This window comes from Phoenix dactylifera, chromosome 2 (assembly GCF_051530095.1).
Source record: "Phoenix dactylifera cultivar Ajwa chromosome 2, Ajwa_hap1_PhDact_Kaust_v1.1, whole genome shotgun sequence".
In the NCBI taxonomy this organism is placed as follows: Eukaryota; Viridiplantae; Streptophyta; class Magnoliopsida; order Arecales; family Arecaceae; genus Phoenix; species Phoenix dactylifera.
In genome coordinates this window covers 4,450,609-4,477,579 of record NC_143191.1, presented here as the reverse complement: position 1 = coordinate 4,477,579, position 26,971 = coordinate 4,450,609, and the positions used below count along the sequence as shown (strand labels likewise).

General features: G+C 37.3%; 2 protein-coding genes across 6 annotated transcripts; one reads left to right on the top strand and one right to left on the bottom strand.

Moving 5' to 3' along the window:
• Positions 1-282: 282 nt before the first annotated feature.
• LOC103702653 (erythroid differentiation factor-like protein) lies at positions 283-10,527 on the bottom strand. 2 transcript variants are annotated; one of them, XM_008785167.6, is made up of 10 exons: positions 10,077-10,527; positions 9,844-9,956; positions 7,182-7,389; positions 6,552-7,104; positions 6,228-6,479; positions 5,856-6,047; positions 5,688-5,762; positions 3,071-5,563; positions 836-1,169; positions 283-676 (listed from the first exon to the last, which is right to left on the bottom strand). In XM_008785167.6, the coding sequence occupies exons 1-9, from the start codon at positions 10,226-10,228 to the stop codon at positions 873-875; spliced, it is 4,335 nt and encodes a 1,444-aa protein (XP_008783389.5). In that variant the 5' UTR covers positions 10,229-10,527; the 3' UTR covers positions 283-676; positions 836-872. The 2 variants fall into 2 exon arrangements, with proteins under 2 accessions (XP_008783389.5, XP_089784799.1); XM_089928673.1 differs by having other exon boundaries at positions 9,819-9,956; positions 10,077-10,430.
• Positions 10,528-11,787: 1,260 nt separating this feature from the next.
• Positions 11,788-26,835, top strand: CBL (cystathionine beta-lyase). Of its 4 annotated transcripts, none has more exons than XM_008785166.5 (13): positions 11,788-12,051; positions 12,148-12,331; positions 12,414-12,526; positions 13,828-13,898; positions 14,008-14,099; positions 14,176-14,263; positions 14,356-14,467; positions 15,600-15,696; positions 15,809-15,890; positions 16,981-17,098; positions 18,109-18,216; positions 18,293-18,395; positions 19,689-20,137. In XM_008785166.5, exons 1-13 carry the CDS (start codon positions 11,968-11,970, stop codon positions 19,862-19,864), a joined length of 1,428 nt encoding a protein of 475 aa, XP_008783388.3. In that variant the 5' UTR covers positions 11,788-11,967; the 3' UTR covers positions 19,865-20,137. The 4 variants fall into 4 exon arrangements, 3 of the variants coding, with proteins under 3 accessions (XP_008783388.3, XP_088571173.2, XP_088571176.2); XR_016399095.1 differs by having other exon boundaries at positions 11,812-12,051; positions 18,293-18,950; positions 19,001-20,137; XM_088715047.2 differs by lacking the exon at positions 19,689-20,137 and adding an exon at positions 26,110-26,835 and having other exon boundaries at positions 11,812-12,051.
• The last annotated feature ends 136 nt before the right edge of the window (positions 26,836-26,971 follow it).

Sequence of the window (26,971 nt, the reverse complement as noted above, 5' to 3'; positions counted from 1 at the left end):
TCAGTACCACCGCCACCTCTAAAAGCTCCATTGCAACTACCATCACCATCATATTTGTTGTTTTTAAATATTAACCATACCAAACATAAAAAATAGATAGAAATTTTTATTTTTTATTTTTGAAAATCATAAAAAATAAAAATGATGCCAAACACACGCTGCTTATAAAGAAAGGGTAAATAAAACTCTTAAATTAATAAAATACTGCTGCTCTCTCAGCATTTTCACTTTTGTGCCTCAGTTAATCAATCAGTAGCAATGACGAGTACTCTGGCAAGCCCATATTAGAACATCTTAGAAAAGCTATATGAGCCTCAGACTTGTTTAATCTTACAACATTTGCCCCATTACTGAAGGATACAAGTTGCATAAAGTAAAGATTCCCACAAGAAATATTTACAATGATAATGAGAACTAACAACAATTCATCTAGATGAAAATCAGCAAAATCTCAAAGATCACAAAAGTTTGCTGTTATGTAGAAAGCCAAAAAGAGAAGGCCAATTACAGGTGTCTTCTTTTGCTTCGTAGCTCGGACAGTTCAGCTACATTTGCTTGAACTACAGAGATATTGTTAAGATACCATGTTGCACCTGTGTGACCAATTACAACCTGTTTACTATGAAAAAACTTTTGCTTGCATGATTCCCATCATTGTGTGGCTTCCACCGTAGATCTGCAGCAGAAGTTGCAAACATGAACATTCATGAATTTTTTTTCCCACAATCAAAGGGTTATTGACAAATAGTGTAAGCATCAGGACAACATAAAAGGCAGAATCATGAGGAAATCAAGAGCAACTCCATCAATATATGAGACAGGCAAGAAACCCTACCTTCAATATCATTGCCCACCCAGTTCCCCAATATTATCTAAGAGAACCATAACTTGTGCAAGGCATGCAATTGACTTAAACTGTTTGATTTCAACGACATTCGGTACATCTCCTTCAGCTTCCCAGAATCTGTAACTCTATTGCACGGTACTGCCTGACCAATAGTTCCAGGTTTGCTACCTGACAGTGATGTTGTCAGCATACTCTTCAGCAGTTCCTGTAACTGATTCAACAATTTAGCTTTGATCTCCAGATCCTTATCGTGTGAAAAATCTTCATTTGCTTCCACAACATGCCGACCTTCGAGCAGGTGGAGTAGCGCAGCTTCCAACATCTGCAGCAGAAGTGGGCTTTTAACTTTATAAGACATTTTTTTAAAAAAATAAAAAAAGCTGTGATAATTAGTTAAACACTAATTACAATTTACTGCCAAGGCATGTTGTCATGGAATAGGATCTGCTTACTGTAAATTTGCCAAAAAACCAAGTCATACTGGTATAGACCCAGGCAATACAAATTAAACTCAGAGTTGCATGCAAATGGACTCTGGAACATGGATTTGCATACACTACAAAAATCTATTTTAAAAAAATATATGTTACAACATGAATAGATAGAATGCTAACATATAAATCTAAATCTGGATAACCGAACTTAATTTATAGGATTCACATTGACAAACAGCATTGTGATAATCTATCTATAGGGTCATCTTAAAAATTAGTGGATTTGGAGTATTTAACATCAAATGTAAATTTTCCTTCTTTTCTTTTCAGACTCAGTTCCACCACATCAAGTGCCTATTTCCCAGCATCCAGATAAGACCTGATCATTGAACGAAAAAGCATCATTCCACATCCTCAAGTTTGAAAAGGTCCTAGATAGCTTAGCTAAGCAGTACATCTCATGGTACGCATATTTCACTAATAAGGCACCTTTTGTTAATAAGCACACTCAATTCCTATATCCTGGAACTCAATCCCCATAAAATCTAAATAGTCATGCAAAGCTGTCATGTTTGAGCCATCAATTTCGTCCATAAGCAACTCAAATTTTCCACGTAACAAAACCAGAATACACAGTCATTCAGGTTTTTGACCCTGATCATCAGCTTTATGGAGCAAACATGTCTCTGCTATCTCCTGTGAAATTTTTCCTACATCTTTAGATTCCCTTCAAAATAAATACATATACTTTATCAAGCATGACATCATCAAATTTGCTCATTTTAAGTTCCAACTTCATGTTGCAATCACATAAATGTAACTAGTCCATGAAACAACATTAACCTTTGCTCTTGTCCTTGTGCCTATGGTCTGCTCATTCAATTAGGCACCATGGCTCAGACTCGAGATATTTGGAGCCGCACCCGCGCTAAGGCACATTACTGATTAGAGAATGTTGGATCAAGTGGGTTGGTGTAGCACTTCAAAATCACAGCACAAGTTTTGACAAAACAACAACCCAAGCCAGTACAAGCCAAATTTTCAATTCACTTTTTGAAATGGTGGACACAGTCCAGTAGCAACCACTTGCTCTTCAAATATTATGGCTCATTGTTATTCCACATATTTTGTCTCATGGAAGGAAGCTGAAGGCATTCCCAGATTTGCAGTATCAAGGGCCCATGCTGCTAAATTTTAGCATTAGTTGCATGTAATCACCATAGGAACGATCTGATGAGTTAGCTACTTGCAAGTAGCAACCAAGCACTTGTAGCAATGAACAGAATGCGCAAGTTCCAAAGCATCACTACTAAGTCTCCTTCGATCTTCATCTTCAGTTTACTAATTTCCCTTAGCTGTATCCTATTTTCTAAGACCTAAAATGGAGGTACAGATGTATAAATGTATTGTGACGCTACAGCACTCATACAGGTTAGCATGCACACAAGCACACGAATGTTTTCACATTGAAAGGAACACAAATAGCAGACTATATACACCTGAGTATGGTCAATTATAAATCCTAAACAAGCATACGGATAAGGAGGAACCAAGTTTAATCTGCCAAAATCTGTCTGACAACTTCAACAGGAAAAAAATGCAAGCACATTTGTGACAACAAAATGCAAGATGATAAGCGACATGCCCATAGAAACCGAGGACATATATTACCAAACATGTACAAGACAAGTATTTTAGAACCAAGGCTGTATGAACCAAGCAAATTACAGTTATATACTTTGCTACACTGACGATAAAGGTAAAAATAAAAAAGTCTAGAGAAACATACCATGTTTGAGTGAAATGAATTTGAAAGGCTGAAAGAAAGGGCTGATTGCTCCAGAAGGATATTCATATACATAACAGGATGTGTCTTTGGACCATAGAAATCTATGGACTTTTGCCAGTTCTTTTCTGTTAAAGAAGCATACCATTTGGCCTTTTGACGGTATCTGTTGTCGTATTTAGAATGCTTGACATGTTTGAGGTCCAAATCCAAGAATTTCAAACACAAGTCTCTGTGGTAGCAAGCAAGTTGGAAATGAGCAAAAGCAGCCTCCTGTTTGCGTGACTCGCCAAGGGATTCATACGTAGACAAAGCCTCCCTAAAAGCATCACTTGCAGACAACTCATACTTCCTATGTTCCTTGGTTCTCCCATCATTAGGAAACTCATCATTGTAGCCCTCAGCTGAAATGCTTTCTCTTGCCAAAAGCATTCCAAGCCTTAGATATGTGTGAGCATATTGTGTACATACTTCGTTACACAACATGCTATCAGCCTCATTACCAAGAGAAGTCAATTCTGCTTTTGCAGCCCCATAGTACTTCAGTGAATCAAAGTATTCAGACTTAGCAGACTTCATAGCTTGCTTATATGCATTTTGAAGGAGATCATACTTCTTAAACTCATCGATCTTTGAAACCAGTTCTTCAGCCAATGCTCTTCTCCCATGACCTAAGTTACAGTTAATCAATATTACATTGGTATGGTCTGAAACTTCCTTAAATGCTTTTAAAGCATCTGAAAATGCACTTTCTGCACTGATCAAGTTTCTGTTCTCAAGTCTATATCGGCCTAGTTCATTGCAAACCCATCCCTTTTTCTTCAAAACAGAATGAAGTTCTCCTAAACCAATAGGAAATCCATCCATTGCATTCCTAGCTGCATCATAACAACCTATAGCAGCAGTCAGATTGTACTCGACATCTCCATATTTAGGACCTTCAAGAAACTTAAAAATACCTCCATTTCTCACCTCAGATGCATCTTTTGAACTTGGTTCAGAACCAACTGCTCCAGAACCTGTGGTGTGAACTTCCCTGACATGATCACTAACTGGAACATCAGCAGATTTATAGCTTTCTTTGAGCATACATGTATTTTCTGGGTTAACAAGCATATCACTATCATTATTATTCTGCAACTGCTCACCTTCAGAAAAATTTGCACTTTCTATTTGGTATGAATTATTATCATCTTGAATTCGAGCAAAGGGTGAGGTTGAGGAATTTCTTATCATCGATTTTCTGATCTGTTTTCTGCCATAAGACGAGGGAGAATCTCCACTGCTACTGCTTGCACTATTACCACTGTTTGCTCTATCACTCTGACAACTACAGTTAATCAAAGAACAACTGCTACAGTTTTGCTTGTACCGTCCCAACTTTTTCTTAAGGCGTTTTACCTCCTTTACAATTTCATCTGACATTCGCAGTCCATTTCCTGATGTTTTTCTTTCTGCTTGTACTGGGATTTCTTTACCCCTTGTTCTATGATACTCCACAAATACATCGGCAACAAGTGTCCATGCATTCGACCAGAACAGGTAAATAGGAGAGAACTGATCAGCAGCATATCCATCTTCTAAGAACTCTGAGTCCAAATCTTTTGCACCATCCATAACCAAATTTGTCTTCTCTTTATCATCTCTAAAGTTCACCTGACATAATGAGATACTGGCCATAGATGAGATAAAATAAGCATCTTCAAGATGTTGAGGCATTGACCCATAAACTAAACATGCTAATTCTACGACCTTGAGAGCTCGATGCAATTGTCCATCCTCCTTATAAGCTTCGCCGAGTGCCAAATATGACTCTCCCAGCAAAAGAACAAGTTTCCACATCTTATTATCCATCTTTGATTTTGGAAGCCATTCCCGGATATCGCAAACTTCAACACAGTCAGAATCACCACATGTGCATAAAGAGAAGTTGACAGAGGAAAATCTTTCATGAATTTTGTTTCCATGATCAATTAAACCCTCCTGAGCATTCTGCAGCTGGCGCTTCCATCTGAGTGACTTGATAGCTTGCGACACATGGTGTATTGCAGCTAACTTAGAGGAGATTGGATCAGAAACTGTGCAAACTAAATGAGGGGAAGTTGCAATCTGACACATATCTAACTCATCATTTGTTCTAGAACTAGCCATGTTTTTTGTAAGATCTTCAGCTCCGTTTGTTGCAGATAGAGAAATGTTTTGACTTAGACATGCTTCTGTTTCCAACTTTGATGTCCCTGATTCCTCTGACTCCAAACTATCTAGACTAGTCCCAGCTTTGATTGAGGTGGCATCTTCTGCAGCATGAGATGAACCCTTTTCCTTTTCTTGGATCCCTGATCCAAACATTTCCAGAGAGAATTCTGAGGATTCATCTTCCAGGTCAGTAACTGTAACTTCAGATTCTAGAAGAAAAGATTCTGATGGTAACTCCAGTTCCTCATAACATTTCAGAATGAGTCTGGCAAACTGTTCATGAGCATACGCACGAACAACCTAACAAATGACAAATTACATTATTAGCAATAGCTACTTTATAAGTATATAAATTGAATGCAGAGACTCAATAATGAAGAAACTGAGAAAGAAGTTGCAAAATAATGCTAGGAAACCAACGTACTAGATGATCCTGCTCACTAAGGAAGTCCAAACATTTTTTGAAAAACTTTGCACACTTCACTCTACTATCAGGTGCCTGCAGCAAAAACATCAAAACATAAAGTTCCAAGCTAGAGATCAGCTAATCAGTGTTGCATCAAGAACAACATAAAAGTTCCGGTTTTGGTACCTTTGAAAGTGACAACCTGTGAGCTATACGGTAGAGAAGAACCCCCAGAGAAAATAAAGAATCCCTTCTCCCTTTATTCATTAAGGATGGAAAAGAACTACAGCTTTTTTCTTGATCATCAGTTGAATGGTTTTTAGGTATGACAGACAGATCAAACAGCTGTATTACATCCTCTCCTGCACCTTTATACAACTGCAAAAGTAAATTTGGACACAGAATCATGGGGCTATTACCATAATATAACCAAACAAATGAGGCAAATTTTTAATTATACTATAGAGGTGGGAAGAATGGGGCTGGGAGGGAGGAAATAAAGAGATAGTAGATTAGATCTTCAAATCAGGGATATCCAAAAAGTTTAGGTGTCCATACCCAGTATGCACCAGGATCCTGTTTGCAGTTATCCTGAAGAAACCTCAAAACTGAAAGCCCATTCTGTTGGACAACTTGAGGATGAAATGCAGCTGTACCATCTTCAGATATGCCCTTAAGAAGGAATATATCATCCGTTTTCAAAAGTTCATAACCTTGAACAACACCATTTTCATGGTAACAGATAGCTAACTCAGGCACGCTGGCCATGACATTGTCAAGCCAGGCCTCAAGCCATGTCAATGGAGTGACCTGTCAAAACAAACTACTGAATGACAAAACCCCGTGAAATCAAGCTAAAACATTCAGTATGTTGTGCCTTACCTGTCTTGAGACATCCCAGAGGTGCAGGCTCACTGCAACATATTTCTCATTGCTGAATAAAAGCAAGTCGCTGCCTAAAAGCATCCGGAAGTTGTGAAATTGCCAAAACAAAACCCTCAGAAAACCATTATTTCCCTCTCTCCTGAACTTATCTGACTCTTGCATCGGGCATCTAGGCTTTTCACCAACTTCTGAGGTCTTCTTGATAGGATCTGGCCTTCTACCTTTTTGCTTGTTCTGCTTGGTGCCCCAAAAGAATTTGTCATGATTCCCTTGTGAAGACTTCCGCCTGCCACCGGCATTTTGATCAAAAAATTGAGACTTAGCATGGGAGTTTGTAGCAGATACAAAAGTACCCTCCATATGTCCAAAATGTCCTGGTAAGATAGTGGAACTTGACTGCTTCTCGGATGATGGTTGGTGACTAGGAGGGCAATCACAAGCCTCTGCTCTCACTGAGTGCATGGCGAAGTTCAAGAAGATTGAAGGATCCGAACCTTTGGATTGGTTATTCTGTCTTCTGTACATCTTTTCTCCTTCTTCAACATCAGGGCTATCCTTGGCAAAAATTCAAGACATTAAGAATCATGCAAAGCATTAAAGCAAAATTTCAATTATTTAACAGCATACCCTGTATTAAGAATGAGGGTATCCCCAATGCGATGAACAGCAATGGACAATTGGGCCTTGGAGTAAGGTATTTTAAAAATCTGCTTCAAAATGTCAGTCGGAGCAACCACATCTATTTCATCCCCATATTCAGTCAGGCCAGATACGGCAAGTGCTTCACATTTTTGAGACAAATTTTGAGTAATAGGACTGCTTTCACAATGAAATTCTGAGGACACAGCAGAAAATCTAACCATAAGTGACAAGGCTACACCAGATATAGAAGTGTGCATGTGTGTGTGTATAAAAGAATAGTAACCATGGGCTTGTACTTTTATGTTTAGGTTCTCACAAACACACAAGAGCATATGAAACATGCACAGCATGCGTATGACAGCTCAAACATCTAAATATCCAGCTATCAACAAATGGGACGCCAGGAATAAGATGTGCATCTTGAGAATGATGACTCAAACAACAATGCCTCATTTCTATTTGATGCAGCTATATATATATATACACTTGAAAAAAGGAAAAAAATGTTTGATATTCTGAACTTGTCTCTTCTATTAAAAATCAGAAAAGTTACAGCATGTCAAGGGAGATTTTAGAAGCTCTACATAGATAATAATATACAAGTATCAATAAGCTGTTGGCTCAGGAGAGCGGATATACAAAGAGTTTCAGAGATTCACAACTACGAGATTTATACAATTTTAAGAATATTTCTTATTCGATGGTTGCACTGGCACCATGAGGTAACTAAGAACATCACTAGATAATATCAATATGTAAGAAAAAATTATGCAACACTAAAGACAACTGCTCAATGCTACAACAGGGGCAGTTACCATATCTAATACAAGTTTCAGATGTACTAGCAATAGCAGAAATAAAAAAAAAACAATTTGATAGACAAGATTATTATACAATAAGGACAGCAACCCAATTCTAAAACTCCCCTCCTGATAGGGGTTGCATTCATGCCTGGAGTTTTATATAATCAATATACCTTTTATATCCATGGCATTAAGCAGCAAGCCATGCCAACCACCCAGCGTTAGCTTACATAATCTTTCACCAATGCCACTATCTGTTCGAATGAAGAGCTCCATACAGAATGACCACCACCACCTCCAAATCCTTCTCATAACTTTTATCCACGTGGTCTAGGTTTTCATTCCAGACATATTCTTTACAAGGAATCCCATAAATCTTTGCTACTTATGCCCAAAGAATCCCATAACTGTTCCCCCACTTGCTCACAATTGGTGTAGCCCTTGTTAAGCTCACATGACTGTGTAATTTTCATAATTTCATACATACCCACCTTATCGTTCTCATCTTTGCCGCACTCGACTCTCTCTATTACTTTTGCTTGCTTGACTTACTTTATCACCTAACATTACAAGTCTTATTGTTGTATTATAAATTCTTCCCTTAAGCTCTATTTGATTGCTAGTGGAATCTTCTTTTCGGTGTTTGGCAATAAAGAAAATTTGAGATAGAGAGAAAAAAATAAAGAATCACCATTTTCTGTTACTTTTAGTTGGAAATTTTTCGAGAAATAAAGAAGACAAGTGGATATGGATGTCTTGCACATCCTAACTAATTTCTCTACAACCATTGTTCTATATTTTTTCCAAATAAACCAAAAAAGCAAATGTAGTTGAGCTTTCTTCTCTCTTTTTCCCTTTTTTTTCCAGAAACCAAACAAAGCTCACAAAGGCATGTAAGTTGCATAACCTTTCAAAAGAATCTAGCTATTTTTCAACCAACAACCTCCATTGGTACTAGATTCTCATAGTTGACCCCTACTGTTTTGTATAAAAAATCCAGAATAGCAAAGAAGATCATTCATGTTGAGTTATCTCTTGGGGATCAAATTTGAGTGGAACTGTAGATCCACTTCTTAATCCATCTGCACCCTTATCCTCAAAGATTGCTTCCATGATCTAGCATTCAAACCAGTTCTCATGGATCAACAATACTGTTACAAATAAAGTACATGGTAGATTGCTTCCATGATCTAGCATTCAAACCAGTTCTCATGGATCAACACTACTGTTACAAATAAAGTACACGGTAACTTAGATACAGCATGACATCGTATTTTGCATATCAGCTGAAAGTCTCATCAATACTTATAAGAAGATTTGAGTTTTTGGACCAAAGAAAAACAGTTCAAAGTATTAAAAATATGTGACTTACTTACAATTGTCCAAACAAATTGTAAGACAGGCTTCACATATAGCAAGGTTTTCACTCGCAAATTATGAAGACCGAAGAGGTGAAAACTTTTATCAAGACAAAAAAAAAATGAGCAATCCTCTTGTTGCCAATACCGGTATTAACAAATTCCTATTAACTCTGACAACGCATCCATATCACAAACATCTCATATCTCTTTCCCTTCTTCTTCAATTTTTTTGGGAATTCAACTTCAAAGATCTAATTGAGATGGGGGAATCATTCGACATGACAATAAAAAACACACCGACATTAACTGATTTAGGTCCCAAGTACTAAGCATATAGCTATCACTTTAACGCCAATGAGATTCTAAAAATCAAAACTCTTCTTGCACCACCATGCAACCAAACAACAGATCCAATTTAAATTTATAAATTCTCTCAAAATACAAATTAAAAGAAACACCTAAAACAAGGCGAGAAACGGGCACCTCCACTGCTCTTGGCCCCGGATGGAAACACCTTCTCCGGAATGTTTGAGAGCAGGGGCAGCGTATTGAGATCCGTCTCCGCTGGCAACATCTGGTACCTCGGAGCTCCAATCCTAAATCAATTGCAAATCAATTACAAAGAGCAATTAGACCCCAAAACTGAGAGTTAGAAAGAGAGAGAGAGAGAGAGAGAGAGAGAGAGAGAGAGAGAGAGAGAGAGAGAGAGAGATTACGTGTGTGGAGAGGGGACGAGGGCAGAGGAGGACTGGAAGAGGGGGAAGGTGGAGTCGGTGGGGACGGGGAGGGTGCCGCAGAGGAAGCCGACGGGCTTGGGCTTCGCGATCTCCATCTTCCCCACGCACTGGAGTTCCCCCGAGCCCTCCATGGCGTCGGCTGCTCCTCCTCTCGTCCCTAATGGCGGAAGGCCGGGAACTAGGTTTATAATTTGGTGTCGAAGTATTGACACGGACACTAGCGCCGGTCGGAGGCTGGGAGCTCGGAGCTTTGATGGGGATCGCTGCTTCGGTAAGTGTTATGGTGGGTTTTCTTTCCTCCCTACGTTTTTCCGGTTGATGAGACGTGGAACTACGGCTATAACCAGAGCTGCTGCCGCACCTAGGGGCGTCGCGTCGGACCCAGAACGTTCTCCTCGTGACGCACGAGATGCCTTTCACACGTGCGTGCAGGTAGCATTGTTTGGGCAAATTTGTATTTAGCTCTTGCAATGTGGTACTGGTTTGAATCCTTTTATTAACGCAAATTAATTTGCTACAAGGAGGAGGGAAATAGAAGTGTAAAGTCTCTTTTATGCCACGTGGTATAGAAAATTGGTGTAACTCTATAAATTATTACCAAATATGTATGAAAAAAGAGATATTGTGCTGCATGCATTAAAATGACCGTGCATGCTGATAATCATAGCGACTTGTTTTTATAATGATACAATGAGACAAGCATTTGATGAATGAAGTCTGCAAAAATAAGCAGAGATTGGTTGTATTTACGGCTGCATGGTGTATACAATGTTGGAACTAATTTTTCATGAAATCATCAATATAAAGTTATCAAGGTCGAAGATCCTTTTTTTAATTTTTTTTATACATGCTGTGGGCACCCTAGAGCAATGGAAATAGTTGGGATCTTCTCTGATTCAACTTGAGAGATCGGGTTATGCAATCATAGTTGCCTGTGCTTTGATTGACGACCTTTGATCTCATAGGTGATGATGCTTTTTGCAAGGTCCATGACAACATGTACACAATATTATCTTGGATGCCAGAGGCAAAAGAACTAGTAGGTTAGTTTATTGAGCTAGTAACAACAATCCTTCCCCCTAAGAAAACTAACAATAATTAAAACAGTTCCAAAGACCTTTACTACATTGTCATTATTATTTTGTTCATTATTTGATCAGGATTTTTCTAATCCAATAACCTAGACTAAGTCCGCTCAATGTAGTCCTAAATATTGGCTTGTTCTAACATATACATATGAAAGAAAAAGAATATCTGATATAAGCGTGTATAATTTTGGGAGATCACGACAACCACCTGATAATTTCGATATAATTAATTTTAAAAGAGTTCAATCTATGAATTGCACTTTACCAATAAATACATGGGCTTGGGTTGCATTTTTGGTGCGAAAGGATGGTTAATCTTTTTTTTCCGCATAAATTTTGAACACGAAAAAGGCTATTACGCAATCTAATTGTAAATTCACGCGGAGGATACCCCCTTTGTTCTAAATGCAGATATAAAACTAATTTATGAAGTCATATACAGCCATGAGTGAAAGTGGATCCGATGATGCTCTTTAGATTTATTTTTATATTCGAATCTATCTAAATATAGGTAGAAATTTGAGTATTCAACTTAATATCTGTGTTCATATTAATATTTATATTTGTTAAAAAATAAATATATGGCAGCCATAAATAAAAATAAACCATCACATTAACATGCTATTAATTTAATTTATCGCTGCTCGGTAAAATCTTCTCCACTGAGCCAAAAACCCTTGCACGAAACGAGACTATCAGCCTTCCCTCCTCCGCCTGCTGGATCCAGTAGGAGCGAGGAGAGGCGGAGGACCCCGCAAGCTCTAGCCAAATCTCCCCTTTCCATGGCCGCCGCCGCCGCCGCCGCCGCTGCCAACTCTTCTCTTCTTCATCCCCTCTCCTCCAATCCCACCTTCGATTCCTCCGCCGTAAGTAGTCATCTTGTTCTCTCGCTCTCAGTCTCTCGTCAATCTCGGGTTTGAATCCGTATGATTTAATGTCAGCAGCTGTTTTTTTTGTTCTAGGGATCCAAGAATTGCTGGGGTTTAAGGGGAAGCTTAGGGTTCTCCTCGAAGAGAGCCTTGGCACCGCTGGCGATGCCAAAGAGGTCCGAGATGAGTTTCGGTGGGGTTAGGGGCATGGACGTGAGCACTTCGGCTATGGTGGACGGGGTTGCTGACTGCTTGGATGATGTCTCCCCGGGATTGGGTTAGTTTGGACTTCTTGGTTGTGCCTTTTTCCCTTTTTTATTTATCTGCGGGATTTTGATTCATATGACGGAAACATGCAGATTTGAAGGGGAAGGAACCGAGTATATCGACGATATTGACTAATTTTGATAATTCTTTTGATCCGTATGGAGCTTTGAGCACGCCGCTGTACCAAACATCCACCTTTAAGCAGGTACAGCAATGCGATGGTTAAATATGAGAATGTTTTTAAATTTTTAGATTGTTTTTTTGCTTTCCTTGTTCATGTACTATCCTTTCATTTTTTGAAGGGGGAAAGGTTGTTTCTTTTTCATTTTTACTCATGTAACATGATGACATGGAGTATCCCTTTGTTGCCCCATATTCGTATGTTAAATCTTGTCTCATCTGGGACGGGGAACAATATTACAACATATCTTCTTGATAAAACTGACTAATTATGTTTTTGTGGAGTCACTTTCCACCTTACCCTGAACACTGAAGGCAGTTCAAAGCAAGTGTGGTAGCCTTATTTAAAGTGAAGGCTTCAACTTTGTTGGAACTTCCCCTTATTGTGGATTCAGATCATGCAGGCTTCAACTTTGTTGGAACTTCCCTTCATTGTGGATTCAGATCATGCCAAACATATGAACTCTAACTACATCTAACTGTCTGTTTACATTTTAACGTTTTAGTTTCCAATTCAAGCTTGACCTGCATTTTTTTTGCGAACTAGAATTGCTTGTGAGCATTTGATGGCCCCTGCAATTAATTTATAACACATTCAGCTTCTTTTGTGAAGTTAGGCTGTGACATTCGCATAATCACCTATTTTCTTGCTCTCACCTTAGGCAACGACAATTCATTTTACCATTAAACCATTTTTTGTGAAATCATCATTCCTCCCAAGTTTCATTCTGGTCCGAACAAATTGCTTAAGCATATAGTTGTAGAATTTATACCTCTTGTGCACTTAGTTCACATTACGTAAAACACCATCCATTTCCTTGTTTACAATAGTCTAATAATCCATTTACCATAAAGAACCCATTTAGAATTTCTATTCCTTCACTCTAGTTCCACTTATAGGAGAAATCACATGACCTAGTACCTATAATCTTGTGCAATCTATTAAAATGGGAGATGTGGAAATTTGCATGCATGTTCTGCTAAAATAGTTATGCATTTATACATACATAAGCTGCCTGCCGTTGTAATCTGTATAATGACAATGCGTTTTCCTTTTTTCCCTTGATGTGTCCCAAAATTTATTGTGCTCCTGAATGTAGGAGTTTTCTCTCTTTTAGTGGAAGAATACACTGAAATTCATGAATGGCAAGACAGTCACATTAATTATGTAAACAAATCTTCAAGTGCTGATCAAACTATAAAAGGCCAGACTATTGTTTAAATTCATCTTTTGCCTGTAGCATTATCTTTTAGAAAAAGCTGTATGGTAGCAGATTGTCATGCATTCTGAGCTCTGAATTCTCAATGTTTTTCATTTATTTTCAGCCTTCAGCTACAGAAAATGGTTCTTATGACTATACTAGAAGCGGAAACCCTACTCGAGATGTGCTGCAAAGGCCAGTATAATTATTTAGTTTTGCCAAATATACAGGCACTAGGTGTGTATAATCTTGTGTAATTCTCTCTTTTAATATTAATAACAATGTTGTCATGTCCACAAATCAGTCTTATGGCCAAGCTTGAGAAGGCTGATTGTGCATTTTGCTTCACTAGTGGAATGGCTGCATTGGTTGCTGTAACACATCTTGTTGAAGCTGGTGCGCATCTGTTTGTCTGAAGTCCTTAGATTTGAGCGTCGCATGTACTTGACTGGCCAACCTTGTGATTGTTTAGGTCAAGAAATTGTTGCTGGAGAAGATATATATGGCGGCTCTGATCGATTGCTTTCACAAGTGGTGCCAAAGAAAGGAGTTATTGTGAAGTTAGTCTGGTGCCCTTCATTTTTCTGGACATGTTTTCTTGCCATATTTATTTTGAATTTAATTACAAAGATGATATTCTTTGAAATGACAGACGAGTCAATACATCTGATCTGAGTGAGGTGGCATCGGCAGTTGGCCCCAGGACAAAGCTTGTCTGGCTAGAGAGTCCAACAAATCCTCGCCAACAAATTACTGATATACGGGTAACAAAGTGGCTTTTGTGCTTTAATGGATAACTGAACTGCTACTCTTTTTATGAAATAAATAGTGAAGCAGAAATAAATGCTAGTGTTGCAATGTGTCACATGCATTGCATTTGCTTCTGCACAAACAGAGCCCTTGAAGTTAGAGATTTTACATCCTACTTGTTTCTGCAAATGTCATAATTTTTTTAAATGCCCATGCACTAAAAAAAATTCACAATACAATCCCTTTGGATAATTTTGTTATTGATCTATAACCAGTCATATGCAAGTAATCTAATAGTAGCATCATGTGCTGATGTCATCTTATAACAGGGACCAAGATTTACCCTAAAAGTTCTCGATTGTTTTCTCTTTTCTTTCTTCTCTGATGCTGCCAAGATCATTTCCTTATTTTTTCTTGCTGCTGCTCCATTTTCTTCATATCATATTGTTACCATTTTGTTTTGTATGAGAGTTCAACTAGGCCTTGCATTAGTAAAAGATAGCCGGTTCGACACTCCGGACCATCACAGCAGTGGTTGTGTTGGAAAACTCTTCACTTGTATCAGGCTGTATGAAAGAATGCATATATAGTGATAGTAGTGTAAATAAAAGGATAATGATGCTTTCCCAATAAGATTTTATTACGAAGGATGATGTTCAATTAATTAGCCCCAGAACACTGAAAGTTTATGGTGAATGCATCAACTATATAGTAGCATTTGATTTTTAATGTCTAATCGAAATCAGGGATATTTTGTTTATCCTTCCTCTTTTGTTTTGTACATCCTCACTTACAAATGATGATTGTTGTTATTAAGCCCATGAAAATACATTAAGATAATAACTTTTATTAGTGCTGAATTTCTGTGATGGTCAGCATGTCTATCAAGATAGCACGACTTGTTTAACTGCCTCCCTTACCTCTACTTATGAAACTTCCAGAGTATGTAAGCCTTACAATTTCTTAATGCTACTTGTTTGCCAGATTTCTGTTTTTACTGTTTGAACTTTGAAAACAGCAGTTTTCTTGTTTCCTATACTGATTGCATTACTCAACAAATATTGTGCTATTCATATTTTTATGTGTTATAGTCATGTCCCCTTCTGTCTCAAGGATGCTTTTGTCCATTTTCTCATGCATCTACAGAAAATTTCAGAAATAGCTCATTCATATGGTGCTCTTGTTATGGTGGACAACAGTATCATGTCTCCAGTGCTTTCGCAGCCCATAGAACTTGGGGCAGGTATATGACAGACTATGAAGTGGTAAAAAATACCAAGTGTTTAGGATGCCGTTGCTTTCTCCTGTTTCAGCAGTAGATACTCAATTATAATGTTATTGTGTCCATCTTGCAGATATTGTAATGCACTCAGCTACTAAATTTATATCTGGGCATAGCGATCTCATGGCAGGCATCCTTGCTGTAAAAGGGGAAAGGTTGAAATTTTTTTTATTCCTCTATTTATTTCCTAGGATTACATTTATTACCAAGTATTACCTGGTTATGGTTGCACTCTCATTTCTCTAATATGTGTAATAGCATATTCGTTATAACAGTTACAATTATAACCTTTTATCCTTTGTATATACCAGTAGCCAACACATATTGCTTATCATCTTTGACAATTTATTTGGCTACTGATGATTTAAATTTTCTGTGGCTACCAATTAATAGCAACTAATAGCCAGTGTCATGACCCTTAACATTTGCAAACTTTTTGGGTGGCAGAGAGTAATGATTTGTTTATAAATTCCACATGACATATTCCATCTTTGCATGGTGACAGTTCTATACGATGACAATTTGATTTTACCAAGTTCAGAGTCTGTGTGACTTTTGCTTCATCAGAGGAGGATAAGAAAGGCAATTAAGGAAAAGAAAAGGATATCAGCATTCATATTCTTAGTCATGGTCTTTGGTGTAGGCTAAATGACCTTAAGCTCACAAGCTGTGCTAATAATCCATACTTTTTTGATACTACCACAATTCATACGTGTCAGGTTCCCAGTTAAACATGGTTGGCAACTCTGAAGGTTGAAATACACAGCGCCATTAAACATTCAAGTTCTGGGTTAATTTGTTGTTGGTTACATTTTATCAACTTTACTTTCTTGAGGCTTCGTGGCCCAAGAATTATGACTGTTGCTATTCACTATTCTTTCAATTCATATGTCAAACTGCCATAAGTCTTTCTTCCCACACCAAGGAATCAACAATATGAAAACTTTGTTATAAATTTTCCTTTTCTTATTGGTATCGGGACTAACAAGAATGGTTGGGACAACAAACATCCATCTCGTTCGTACTTTGGATACTTGTATAACCATCAAAGATCGTTGAAGTGACTAATTCCTGAAAATAGGAGGCGTTGAGGACAAATTTTTTCCATGCTCTTATGTTGTTATCTACAGCTTTGTTAACTTCACTGAGATGCATGTCTTGTCATATGAAACATACGAAATGACAACAATTGTGTAGTAACTGAAATTTATACAGCAAGCATTTTGTTTTTATTGGCTTTACCAGCTTGGCGAAAGAGATCGCATTCCTCCAAAATGCTGAAGGCTCCGGGTTAGCACCATTTGATTGTTGGCTTTGCTTGCGAGGTATCAAGACCATGTCTTTACGTGTGGAGAAGCAACAGGTACAACATTTTCTCATTTTTTGGTTATGTCTTTGTACCATGTTTCCATGTTGTGCTTCTTGGTCCTTATAGTTATTAAATAGGTTTCATGTGTTTATTATTTAGTGTGACACATGAAGTTTCTAACATAAAAAAATATGAAACAATTGAACGATCTGAGGTCTTGAACTGGCCACGATGGAAGAGATTGGTTGTGTGAATTGACTAATGGATATGGCTGACAAGTGCAATGATGCAGGTTTGAGTCCTAGGGAAGCCACTTTGTGCAACCAAATGCCAAAGATTAGGTCTGTGAGGCCCAGTTTGCCTCTCTGAGGTCCCCAGGTTGCCAAGACCATAGCTGGGTAATCGAAAAAACATCAAAGATTTTGAAACTAGTTATTATTTCTCTCTTGCAAATGCTATACATACTTATCCCTTATAAATTGGGCTAGTGTTTGTGAAGATGAGTGCAGGACATGATCCTTTGTGATAAAGTTATAATTTTGTTATAATTTTGAAAAACCAAGTAGATATGAAATGAGAAGACAGTATTACATCAATGTCAGGGAATGTCCACTTCAACTGGTTTTACCTGAAATTATTTGATGACAAGTGAGTTTATCCAGAAAAGCATTTGTCTCTTCCAACCCATCTAGCAACCTTTTGATGGTTTTGCCTATGGTTTCCAGGATGGAAATAAATTTGGAAAATCTCCAAAAGTGTCCAGAAACATGTAATTCTAAGAAAATATCAAAAAGTTATCTAACTGAAAGCAGCGGTTGAGTTTGTGAAAAGGCAAACTTGATTATTTTTTTGTCCCTAGTTCTAAGATTGTACATAAAACAGCGTGGTCTATGACATGTTCATGTTCTGCTAGCATGGCCTGTTTATTGCTAAGACTTCTATAATCACAGCATTGAGTTTTCTACACATATGCTGTTAGGCATCATGGTTTCAAAATAGAAATAGATTGCACAAAGGCTTTCATTGGTTATCACGGTTCTTTGACAATGTTATATTGGTAACAGGCCAATGCTCAGAAGCTTGCTGAATTCCTGTCATCTCACCCAAGGGTGGAGCAAGTGAATTATGTAGGACTTCCTGGTCATCCTGGACGCTCTTTGCATTATTCTCAGGTACTCTGGAAAAAGTAATTTTAAAAGATAAAAATCAGAAAGCTAGAGTAACTCTGCCCTTTGTCTGTCCCTGCAGGCGAAAGGTGCTGGTTCCGTTTTCAGTTTTTTGACAGGATCATTAGCTCTCTCAAAGCACATCGCTGAGACCACAAAATACTTTAGCATCACTGTTAGTTTTGGTAATTATCTTCTCAGCTCTTTTAACTTACTATCCGATCAACATAAAGTTCATCTTGGAAGCTTTCTATACTTCATAAAGTTGTGAAAATCACATACTCAGAAATGATTCCATGACATATTTCAAGAACTGCTAACATTTCATGATTTTAGCTTATTACCATGAAAAAATTGAAAATTCGTTAAAATTGAAAAATAGATGCTATTTACTTAAATCATTATCATCTATCTGTATTCACATGCGCTTCTTCATTGTTATATCAATCATACACAAACTATTCTTTTATTTTTTTATTTTTTTTCCTTTTCGCTTCCAGAAGATTCTGTATACTGTTTATTAAGTTTTCTGCAGTTCTGATATAATTATCCTCGGTTACTGAACTCTTAACTGATCTGCAAGCATTCAGAATATATCAAAACACTCATAAACATCCGAAGTCCCATGGAAACCTAGATCCATGTCTGCTTGAAATTATAGTTTTCTGTCGGGATTGTCATAACATAATAAATAATCGCTCCTTGTGCGAACACGACCAATATGATTATTCATTTTTAGTGTAGCCTTTTTATATTTATTCATAATAAATAATAAATTATTCATTTTTAGTGTAGCCTCTTTATGTGCACAGCAGGTACTGGAATGCATAGTTTCTTGTAAAATCCAACTAGCAGACATCTTGATTCAAGATGACTATGGCATGCCAGGCTTAAAAAAAAAGGTTCTTTAAAAGTTCATTATAACCATATCTGGAAGAATCTTTACGTTTCTCCTGGACTCTGAATTCTGGCTTATCTTGATCAGTATGATGGATATTGATATTGGGGGTGAAAAATTTTACAAATGGTCTCCATTGTGGAGTATGTGACCTGTACAAAGATTTAAATTTGGGACATCCTCATATATAGCAGTATGAGAAAACGACCTCTGCTCTTCTTTCAGAATCCTAGAAGATTTTGGCCTTTTACTCCTATGATAATCTTATTGTATCTTGTAAATGAAATACTGGGTAATTTTTGGGAGCTATCCAGTTTGCGTAGAACTAAGTTAAAGAGGATCCATGCTTAATATTCATAGTGGTGATCTTAGAGGAGGCTGTGGACACTCAAACTAGACAACTCCAATTGGTATCAGCAATTTCAATCCATGCAAAGTGGTACTTTATGGAAAACTTGAGCTTAGAAAGGAAGGTTTTTACACAACTTAGTGACCCTGTTGGTACTCACAGCATGCTAATCTGAATTCTTGCTCTTTTTTTGTGTATCATATATCAACTTATATTACCATCTGGATACAGGAAGTGTGAAGTCACTTATTAGCTTGCCATGCTTCATGTCTCATGCGAGCATACCTGCTGCAGTTCGTGAAGCCAGGGGCTTGACTGAAGATCTTGTCCGTATCTCTGTTGGAATTGAGGACATAGAAGATCTTATAGCAGATTTGGACTATGCTATAAGATCCGGACCAGCTTAAACCCTGTGCAGTTTGGGGATCAATTGTGCCATCGCTGATTGCGTAACGTGCTGATATATCTATTTACCTTAATAAACATTTGTCTGTTTAGCTGCAACTTTAATATTTGGAAATCCAGTTCTTTTTTGCTTGTGGTGGGTTGGTGGGTGTTGCGGTGGGGAGAAGCATTCATGCATTAATTTGTGTGTACACATATCTATATGGGAATCCATTTGCAAAATTTCACTAAATTTGTTAAACCATTATATGAAATTATAAGATCAGATTATCACAGAATATTTTTTGACCACCTTCATGTTCATGGAGATCAGAAAGAACATTTCTCCACAATTATTGTTGTTGCAAGCATTTACTGCTCAAGTTTTCCTTCTCCAGACAGACAATGGTAAAAGCGAAAGATTAGATGAAACTGTGGTAAAGGATGAGGCTGTAAACATCAAATTCCTTCAATGGATTCTGACTGTAAAGGGTAGGTCAGGATGTCTTTTATCTTGTTGGTATGGTTGGAGGAAAAGGAAGATCAGAAAGATTCTCAGAGCTAGTAAGAACCTCCTAATAACGGAAAGGCAAGAAACAAGGGGATATTTCAGAGTGCAGATGCCACTATTTCTGACATTATCACACAGGTTGAATCCTTCTGGTTAAGTTGGGCTCCATTTGTCTTCCCTAAATTGGAGCAAGATATTTGTACTTTTGAATTGTTTTGTTTTTGAGATCCAGTTGATTTATTTTCAGTTTCTCATGAAATGAATTGATGGGAATGGGAAACCCATGATTGTCACATTACTGTTTTTTGCAAGAATATATATATATATATATATAATGAAAAAGAAGAATTTTAGCTGGAAGAAAAGTAACTTGCCTGTAAATGCCATGAAGCACATTTGTCAAGATTGCAAGGCAAGGAGATGCAGAATAATATCAACTTGCTATCACTGGGACGCATCTAATTTAGTTCTCAAACAAATAATATGCAACTGCTTTTGATGGCTCTTGTTCCAGAAGCCTTAATATTTGTTATTAGTCATCTGAATAGACTTATGGGTAATATGCTGGGAAGATGTTGCTAAATCATCTTGGATTTGGTCTGTGCTCCTACTTTCTGAATGCCTAGTGGGGATGTTTTTCATTTCCCACACCTAGCAATAAGAATGACTTAGGCTGCAAAGGACTTGAACTTCAATGCGAGAATAGATATTTTAATCAAAACTTGAACCAGTATCATCTCTATTATTGTGTAAAAATTTCCTATCTCTGTGAGGTTGGCTTTTCAGCTACTCTCTGGCTATCTTGTTTCACTTAATTGAGCACTGCATTCATTTGTTGGCATTTTTTCGCTATCTTGATTTTTGCTTTTTTAATATGAATTCTTGAAACTACAATACTGTGATTTTTGAGATGAGATATTTGATAACGATGACTGGCATTGGCATTTTTCTAACAGACTGAAACAGAGGCACATGGAAAAGTAAACAATGACAATAAATATTTAAATTTTCAAAACACGCCCTAACATCTGTTTGAAGCTCACTTAGAAAGTAACATGGAGCACCACAACAATATATTTGGTTGTGCGCATATGCAAGTCTGGAGTTCTTTAGATTTCCAGTTTATATCATTTGTTTTTGAGGCACATGGAAACATCTTGAACCATTTTGTAGTGATGGTATATGATGTTTGGTAGTCGGAACATATCTTCGAGCAAACAATGTTCAAAACACTAGGTTGGGAAAGGGTGTAGGGAGGACTAGGGGGTATGGATGTTGCATTAGGAGGGGGAGGAGGGAAGTGTGGTGTGAATATAAGCTGCTTATTTGAATGATAGGCCATGCTATTTAGATATCCCCTTGATTTGATTTGATTTTTATAGTAACATATCTTTCAAATTATGTTCTTTAGCTGGGTTGGTTAATTTGCTGTTGCACTTTTCTAGCTAGTTGGTCTGGTAAGATAGGATCAGATAATTTGGTCCTTTAATGTAAGTTTCAAATGAAGCATGCCCCACAGTAATCCTATGTTCAGTCACCTGAACACGTATTCAATATATCGCTAAAGCGTAGAAGATAAAGAATTAAGGACAAGATTGGTGGAGAAAGATGTGAAGATCAGTATGATTTCTTACATTACACCTTAATGTGCAAAAATGTATCAAAGAATAGAATAAAGAAGAAAAAAATTATGAAGAAGATTAGCGAATGATTTGTGGAAAAAACATTAGTTAAAGTCGTGAATTAGCGCAAATTAATTTTCTAAGATCCATGGTGTTAAAACTTGATGATCCAACTCAAAAATCTTCTGAAATCAGATTGGATATTTCCTGCTTGTTTAATCTTTCATTTGGATCAGTCAAGTTTTTGGAGGATCAGTAGAAAATTTGAGTTAGCCAGTGATGTTTTCTTCCTTTTTATCCTTCAGAAATCATGGTAGAATGACTTCCTAGCACAGTTGAAGGGCAGAAGTTAGAGGATCATCATAGCCCTGGCCAAGGGAAGAGCCTTGCAAAGTTCATGCAGCCTAGGATTTACCAGGTGATGGTGGGCTTTAAGGTGCTAATTATTTCAGACGTCAATACATTTGAATCTGTGCCTCGCCTGCAAGCAGCAGTATAACACGGAACTTTGCTGGTCATAAATGTAGAAACCTTGAGGCTGAATACTAAATTAAATTTGTGAATCAGAACTATCTGAGTATAAAATAACTTGCCTGTAGGAGCTGCAGACATCTCAAAAATAATTGGCATGAGTGCCGCAATTAAGATTACAAGGTAAGCAACTGGTGCTAAAATAATGGTTTTGAGGTATATAGTCTCTTTCTTAAGGGTCTGATCAGCAGAAGGTCCTTCTGGTACCAGTCTTCTGGATTATCTATGGTAATGAATTATATGTTGGGAAGTTGCAGCTTTTGTTATTACATGGCTGTTATTGGGGCTTTGCTTCTGATTGTCCCATGTTTGATAGTGATGATAATCTTGTGGTCTTCTAAGATCATGAATTCATAACTGTTGAATGTTGACCGTTATTCAATCTTGATCGAGGTCTCTTTATGTTAAACTTTCTTTGTAATCAATATGTGGTTGGGTCTTATCTCCTATATGTGTTGAAATTTATTATTTACAAAAGATCATATTGAATATGCATGTTGGTTAAATCAAAACCTGTTTTTGTTTTACTTAATTCAGTATTTTCCATATTCAGTAGTCCTGATATTTTGTATTAGAAATGCTTGGGTTGAGATGAGATGTTAAATTGTTAAGTGACAGGAGTTAAAATGGAAAAATTAGGTGGAAGATTCAAGATTTCAAATTATAATTATATTTTTCCTTTTTCCTCTAGGATTTGAGTGTTCATGAAGAATTACCTTTATGTCAACATCTTGAAGTTTTTCTTTTTAAATCCTTTCTTGATAATTATATGAAATTACGGTTGCAAGTTTTATACACACTCCATTCAGATGAGAACTCTGTAAATTTCCTCTAATTGCACATTATACGATGTTGTACTTGTCTTTGTATATTGCAACTGGTGCTCCACCTTTTTTTGACAGTATCTTGTATGATTTCATTTAAGACGGCTTGCTAGCTTTAAGCACTGATGCCTCAAGAAAGAGGAGAGACTTATTAATCTACAAGTATTAGGTTCCGGATCACTGGAAGATAATGGCCATGTGTATAGGTGCATTACTGTGCTGACCTCACCAGCCACACCATGCTTAAGCTTTGTTCTGATACTGAGAGAACCAAGCTCAAGTAACTTGGAGTGGACTTTGAGCTTCGCGCAGCTTTCATATGTACATGGAGCTAATCTCATTTGTTTAATCTTAATCTAGCAATCAAAGTGTTTATTGGCAAGTAAGCATTGTCATCCTAGATTAAGCTGTAAACTGAGATGATGTAGAACGGCTACGGGAAAGAAGAGGAGAGAAAGAAGGAGAAGAGAGGAAGAGGAGGAAGAAGAAGAGAAGAATGAAGGGAGGAGGAGGAAGAAAATAGAAGGGAGGCAATTTAGTCATTCATCATCATTAAATCCTAAACATGAACATGGATCTATATATAGGGTCACAAAATAACAAATAGACCTCTACAAATAAAACAATCCCAAAAAGATCCTAAAATGACAATATGCAAATAAACCCAATCAACATAAAATAAATCTAACTAAAATAAATCAATTCAAAATAAAATTAGGCTGGTTGAATCGGCTGGAACCCGCTGAGCTGGCTAGATCCTCTGGCGATTGGCTGACTTGGCACTGGTATCCGCAACTGAGATGCATTCCTTTTTGTAAAAAAAGAAAAGCATTTAATAAATATATATAAGAATGTTTTTTTATTTATGAAAATACGTTAAACAATATTATGATTATTATGCTTAGTCTTTATATCTCATGCTTCATCAAATGGGACCTCTACAAATCTGAAGATTGATTGCCTGTTCATCGCCAACATACAAGGCTCGAGACAAACTTGCTTCATTTCTTTCTACTTGAGAAAACGCTTAATATGGGGAGCTTTTGAGATAGTCACAAGTACCTACATTTTGATGGCAAAGGCTTTTTAGGAATGGGGACCTTTGTTTCATGTTGAGACTGTATATGGTCTCCATCTTGTGAAAAGTTATTCTAAAAGATACAAACACTTCGACCGTCTGTGCTTTGCTTGACCCAACAATTATGTGGCTAAGGTCCAAATTCATTCAAATCTAATTACAAGTACTACGATCGGCCCATGGTTAACTTCAATAACTTCATGCTGCAGTCTCTTAGTCCATATAGGCCATGGGTCAGATCTGCTCCGATACTATTTGTAATAATTCAAGATCTCACCCAAAAAGACTAGTCAGAAGGTATTATTTAGATTCCTTAATTTTGTATAACTACCTAAGATCTGTCCAGCTAATAACTGATGTTAGACAAAACATACGTCTGCACGGGTTCTCACATACTTCCTCCATTTAAGCCTTGACATCCTCGTCAAGGTAAGAATCCAAATTTATTCAAATCTAATCACAAGCACCACGATTGGCCCGCAGTTAGTCTTAATAATCTCGTGCTGCAGTATTTCCTAATTCACATAAACTATGGGTCAGGTCCGCTCTGATACTATTTGTAACAATCCAGAATCTAACCCAAAAAATCGAGCCAGAAGGTATTATTTGGGCTCCTTGTTCCTTTATAAGTACCTAACATTTATCCGGCAATTAACCGATGTCAAACTAAATACATGTCCGCACGAGTCATCACAAATGTAGAGAATTAGAGCACTTCATTTTTGTTGTGTGCAATTTCTAAGGTAAAATATTTTCAATATGTAATTTGTTTGTGGGTTATATATGGAGATCATGAATCATTCTCGAGTATGCATTTATGCTGAGAACCTTAGGTTGGAGGAGGCTGGCAATAACCATGCGAATACGAAGGTTGAATCAGCAGTAGAGGAAGCAAGGGCTGTGAATATAAGTCGCTCTTCGGGAAGCGTAGGGATTATTAGTACTTTGATTTCTCGCCTCTAAGCATTTTATCTAATGAGAAAGAGTAAGGGGTGGATGGTGGAGAAGGCTGACATGAGGTTTATGTCAAGAATCATTGATGCTGTCATATTAGACCTGTAGATGAAAAATTTATGGAGTAAAGTTCAGGAAATAGAAGATCAAGGAAAAATTACGAAAAGTTTTTGAAGGTAACATAGTTTAGATCTAGAACTTCTATTTAATATAGCATCAGATTGCAAAATTTTTTGCTGCTTGCATACTTGAAATTTATGTCAACTTGGCATTATTACTCGACTATGAGATATGGTTTGAAAACCAAATGAAAAGTGAAGTTTATGAGCAGATGACAGTTTTACACATGTATATATGTATATCCATCCATCCATGTATGTATATATATATATATATGGCCTTGTGGGATGATTTACTTTTGGCACTTCAAGTCCAGCATTGCATTTATCAAAAATTGTATGAACAGCAACTTGGTTGTTCTTGTTCATTAAGTACATAAATGCATAAATATATGCATATACATCTGGAGTAAGTATGTTCTTTATCGGTTCTTCCAAAGATTTCCATATCAATCTCTTTTGGAGATGAGAATGCTTGACGCCTAGGTCATGTCTCCAAAAGAAATTTGAGAAGGACCAGGTGCTGGTGAGCTATATGGTGCTTTTTTTCAGGCCATGTCGATGCGTTTGGAAATTCATCTCACCTGAAAATAGTGTAGAAAATTGATCTTAACCTTGAAATATTTCAGATTCAATGCTGAATGTTACCACTGGGACAGAGGAAGATTATCTGACTCTAAGTGGGGAAAGAGAAAACTTGCCTGTAGATGCTCCATATGTGAAGAACGCCTCAAATGATGATAATGGCAAGCACAAGCAAAATAGTGCATGACTAAGCAATGGAGTTGACATTGCTGCTACCAAAAAGAATGTCAAGATAAGCAGTTGTCCTTAAGGGTTCATCAGAGAAAGGCGATTGGATATGGCATCTGTCTTTTGGATTAATTGTGATCATGGATGATGTGTTGGGAGGCTGGTGCTCTGTTCTTTTGGATTAAATGCTTTCTTTCTGCTGTTGTTGTTACTGTTCTGCTCCATCAGAAAGTTTTTTTTTTTAATAAAACAGTCGCTCACGATAATCTGACATGAGTACAACCGAGTCAAAATACAAAACGTGGCCTAAAGAAGGGGTATAACATTAGCCCATGTCCATGAGACTTCTCCGGAGTGATAGGCAGTAAAGGATGCCATTTAGTCAGGCGTCCTGTCTGTCTCTGCTGCTGTTGTTACTCTTCTGCTCCATCAAAAAGTTCATGATGTTGAATGGGGGCTGCTAGTTTATTCTTGAATTGTGTCCTGCAGACCAAGTTAATAAATCAGCTATTGATTGGTTCATGTCCTTAATGTATGTATACTTTTCAAATGATGATAATAAAATTTCTTTTGTGTCATGGACCAGGACAACTTCTTAGTAATTTCTTTTGTGTCATGGACTAGGACAACTTCTTGACCATTCATAGGGATCATACTTTGGTGTCAGCAAGGTATCCGGAGAGTGATGGGGCATTAAACCTGAACAAATTTAAAAGCTTATAAAGGCATCAAACTCAA

What these genes read in the sequence shown, in the direction of transcription:
- CBL (XM_008785166.5), top strand. Translation starts at nt 11,968, where the DNA reads ATGGCCGCCGCCGCCGCCGCCGCCGCTGCCAACTCTTCTCTTCTTCAT. An exon ending in GCCCATAGAACTTGGGGCAG is followed by an intron (nt 15,697 to 15,808) that starts GTATATGACAGA and finishes TCCATCTTGCAG; the next exon opens with ATATTGTAATGCACTCAGCT. An exon ending in TACGTGTGGAGAAGCAACAG is followed by an intron (nt 17,099 to 18,108) that starts GTACAACATTTT and finishes TATTGGTAACAG; the next exon opens with GCCAATGCTCAGAAGCTTGC.
- LOC103702653 (XM_008785167.6), bottom strand. Translation starts at nt 10,228, where the DNA reads ATGGAGGGCTCGGGGGAACTCCAGTGCGTGGGGAAGATGGAGATCGCG. An exon ending in CGGGGCCAAGAGCAGTGGAG is followed by an intron (nt 7,390 to 9,843) that starts GTGCCCGTTTCT and finishes CTGTGTCCTCAG; the next exon opens with AATTTCATTGTGAAAGCAGT. An exon ending in ATTCATTTCACTCAAACATG is followed by an intron (nt 1,170 to 3,070) that starts GTATGTTTCTCT and finishes CTTCTGCTGCAG; the next exon opens with ATGTTGGAAGCTGCGCTACT.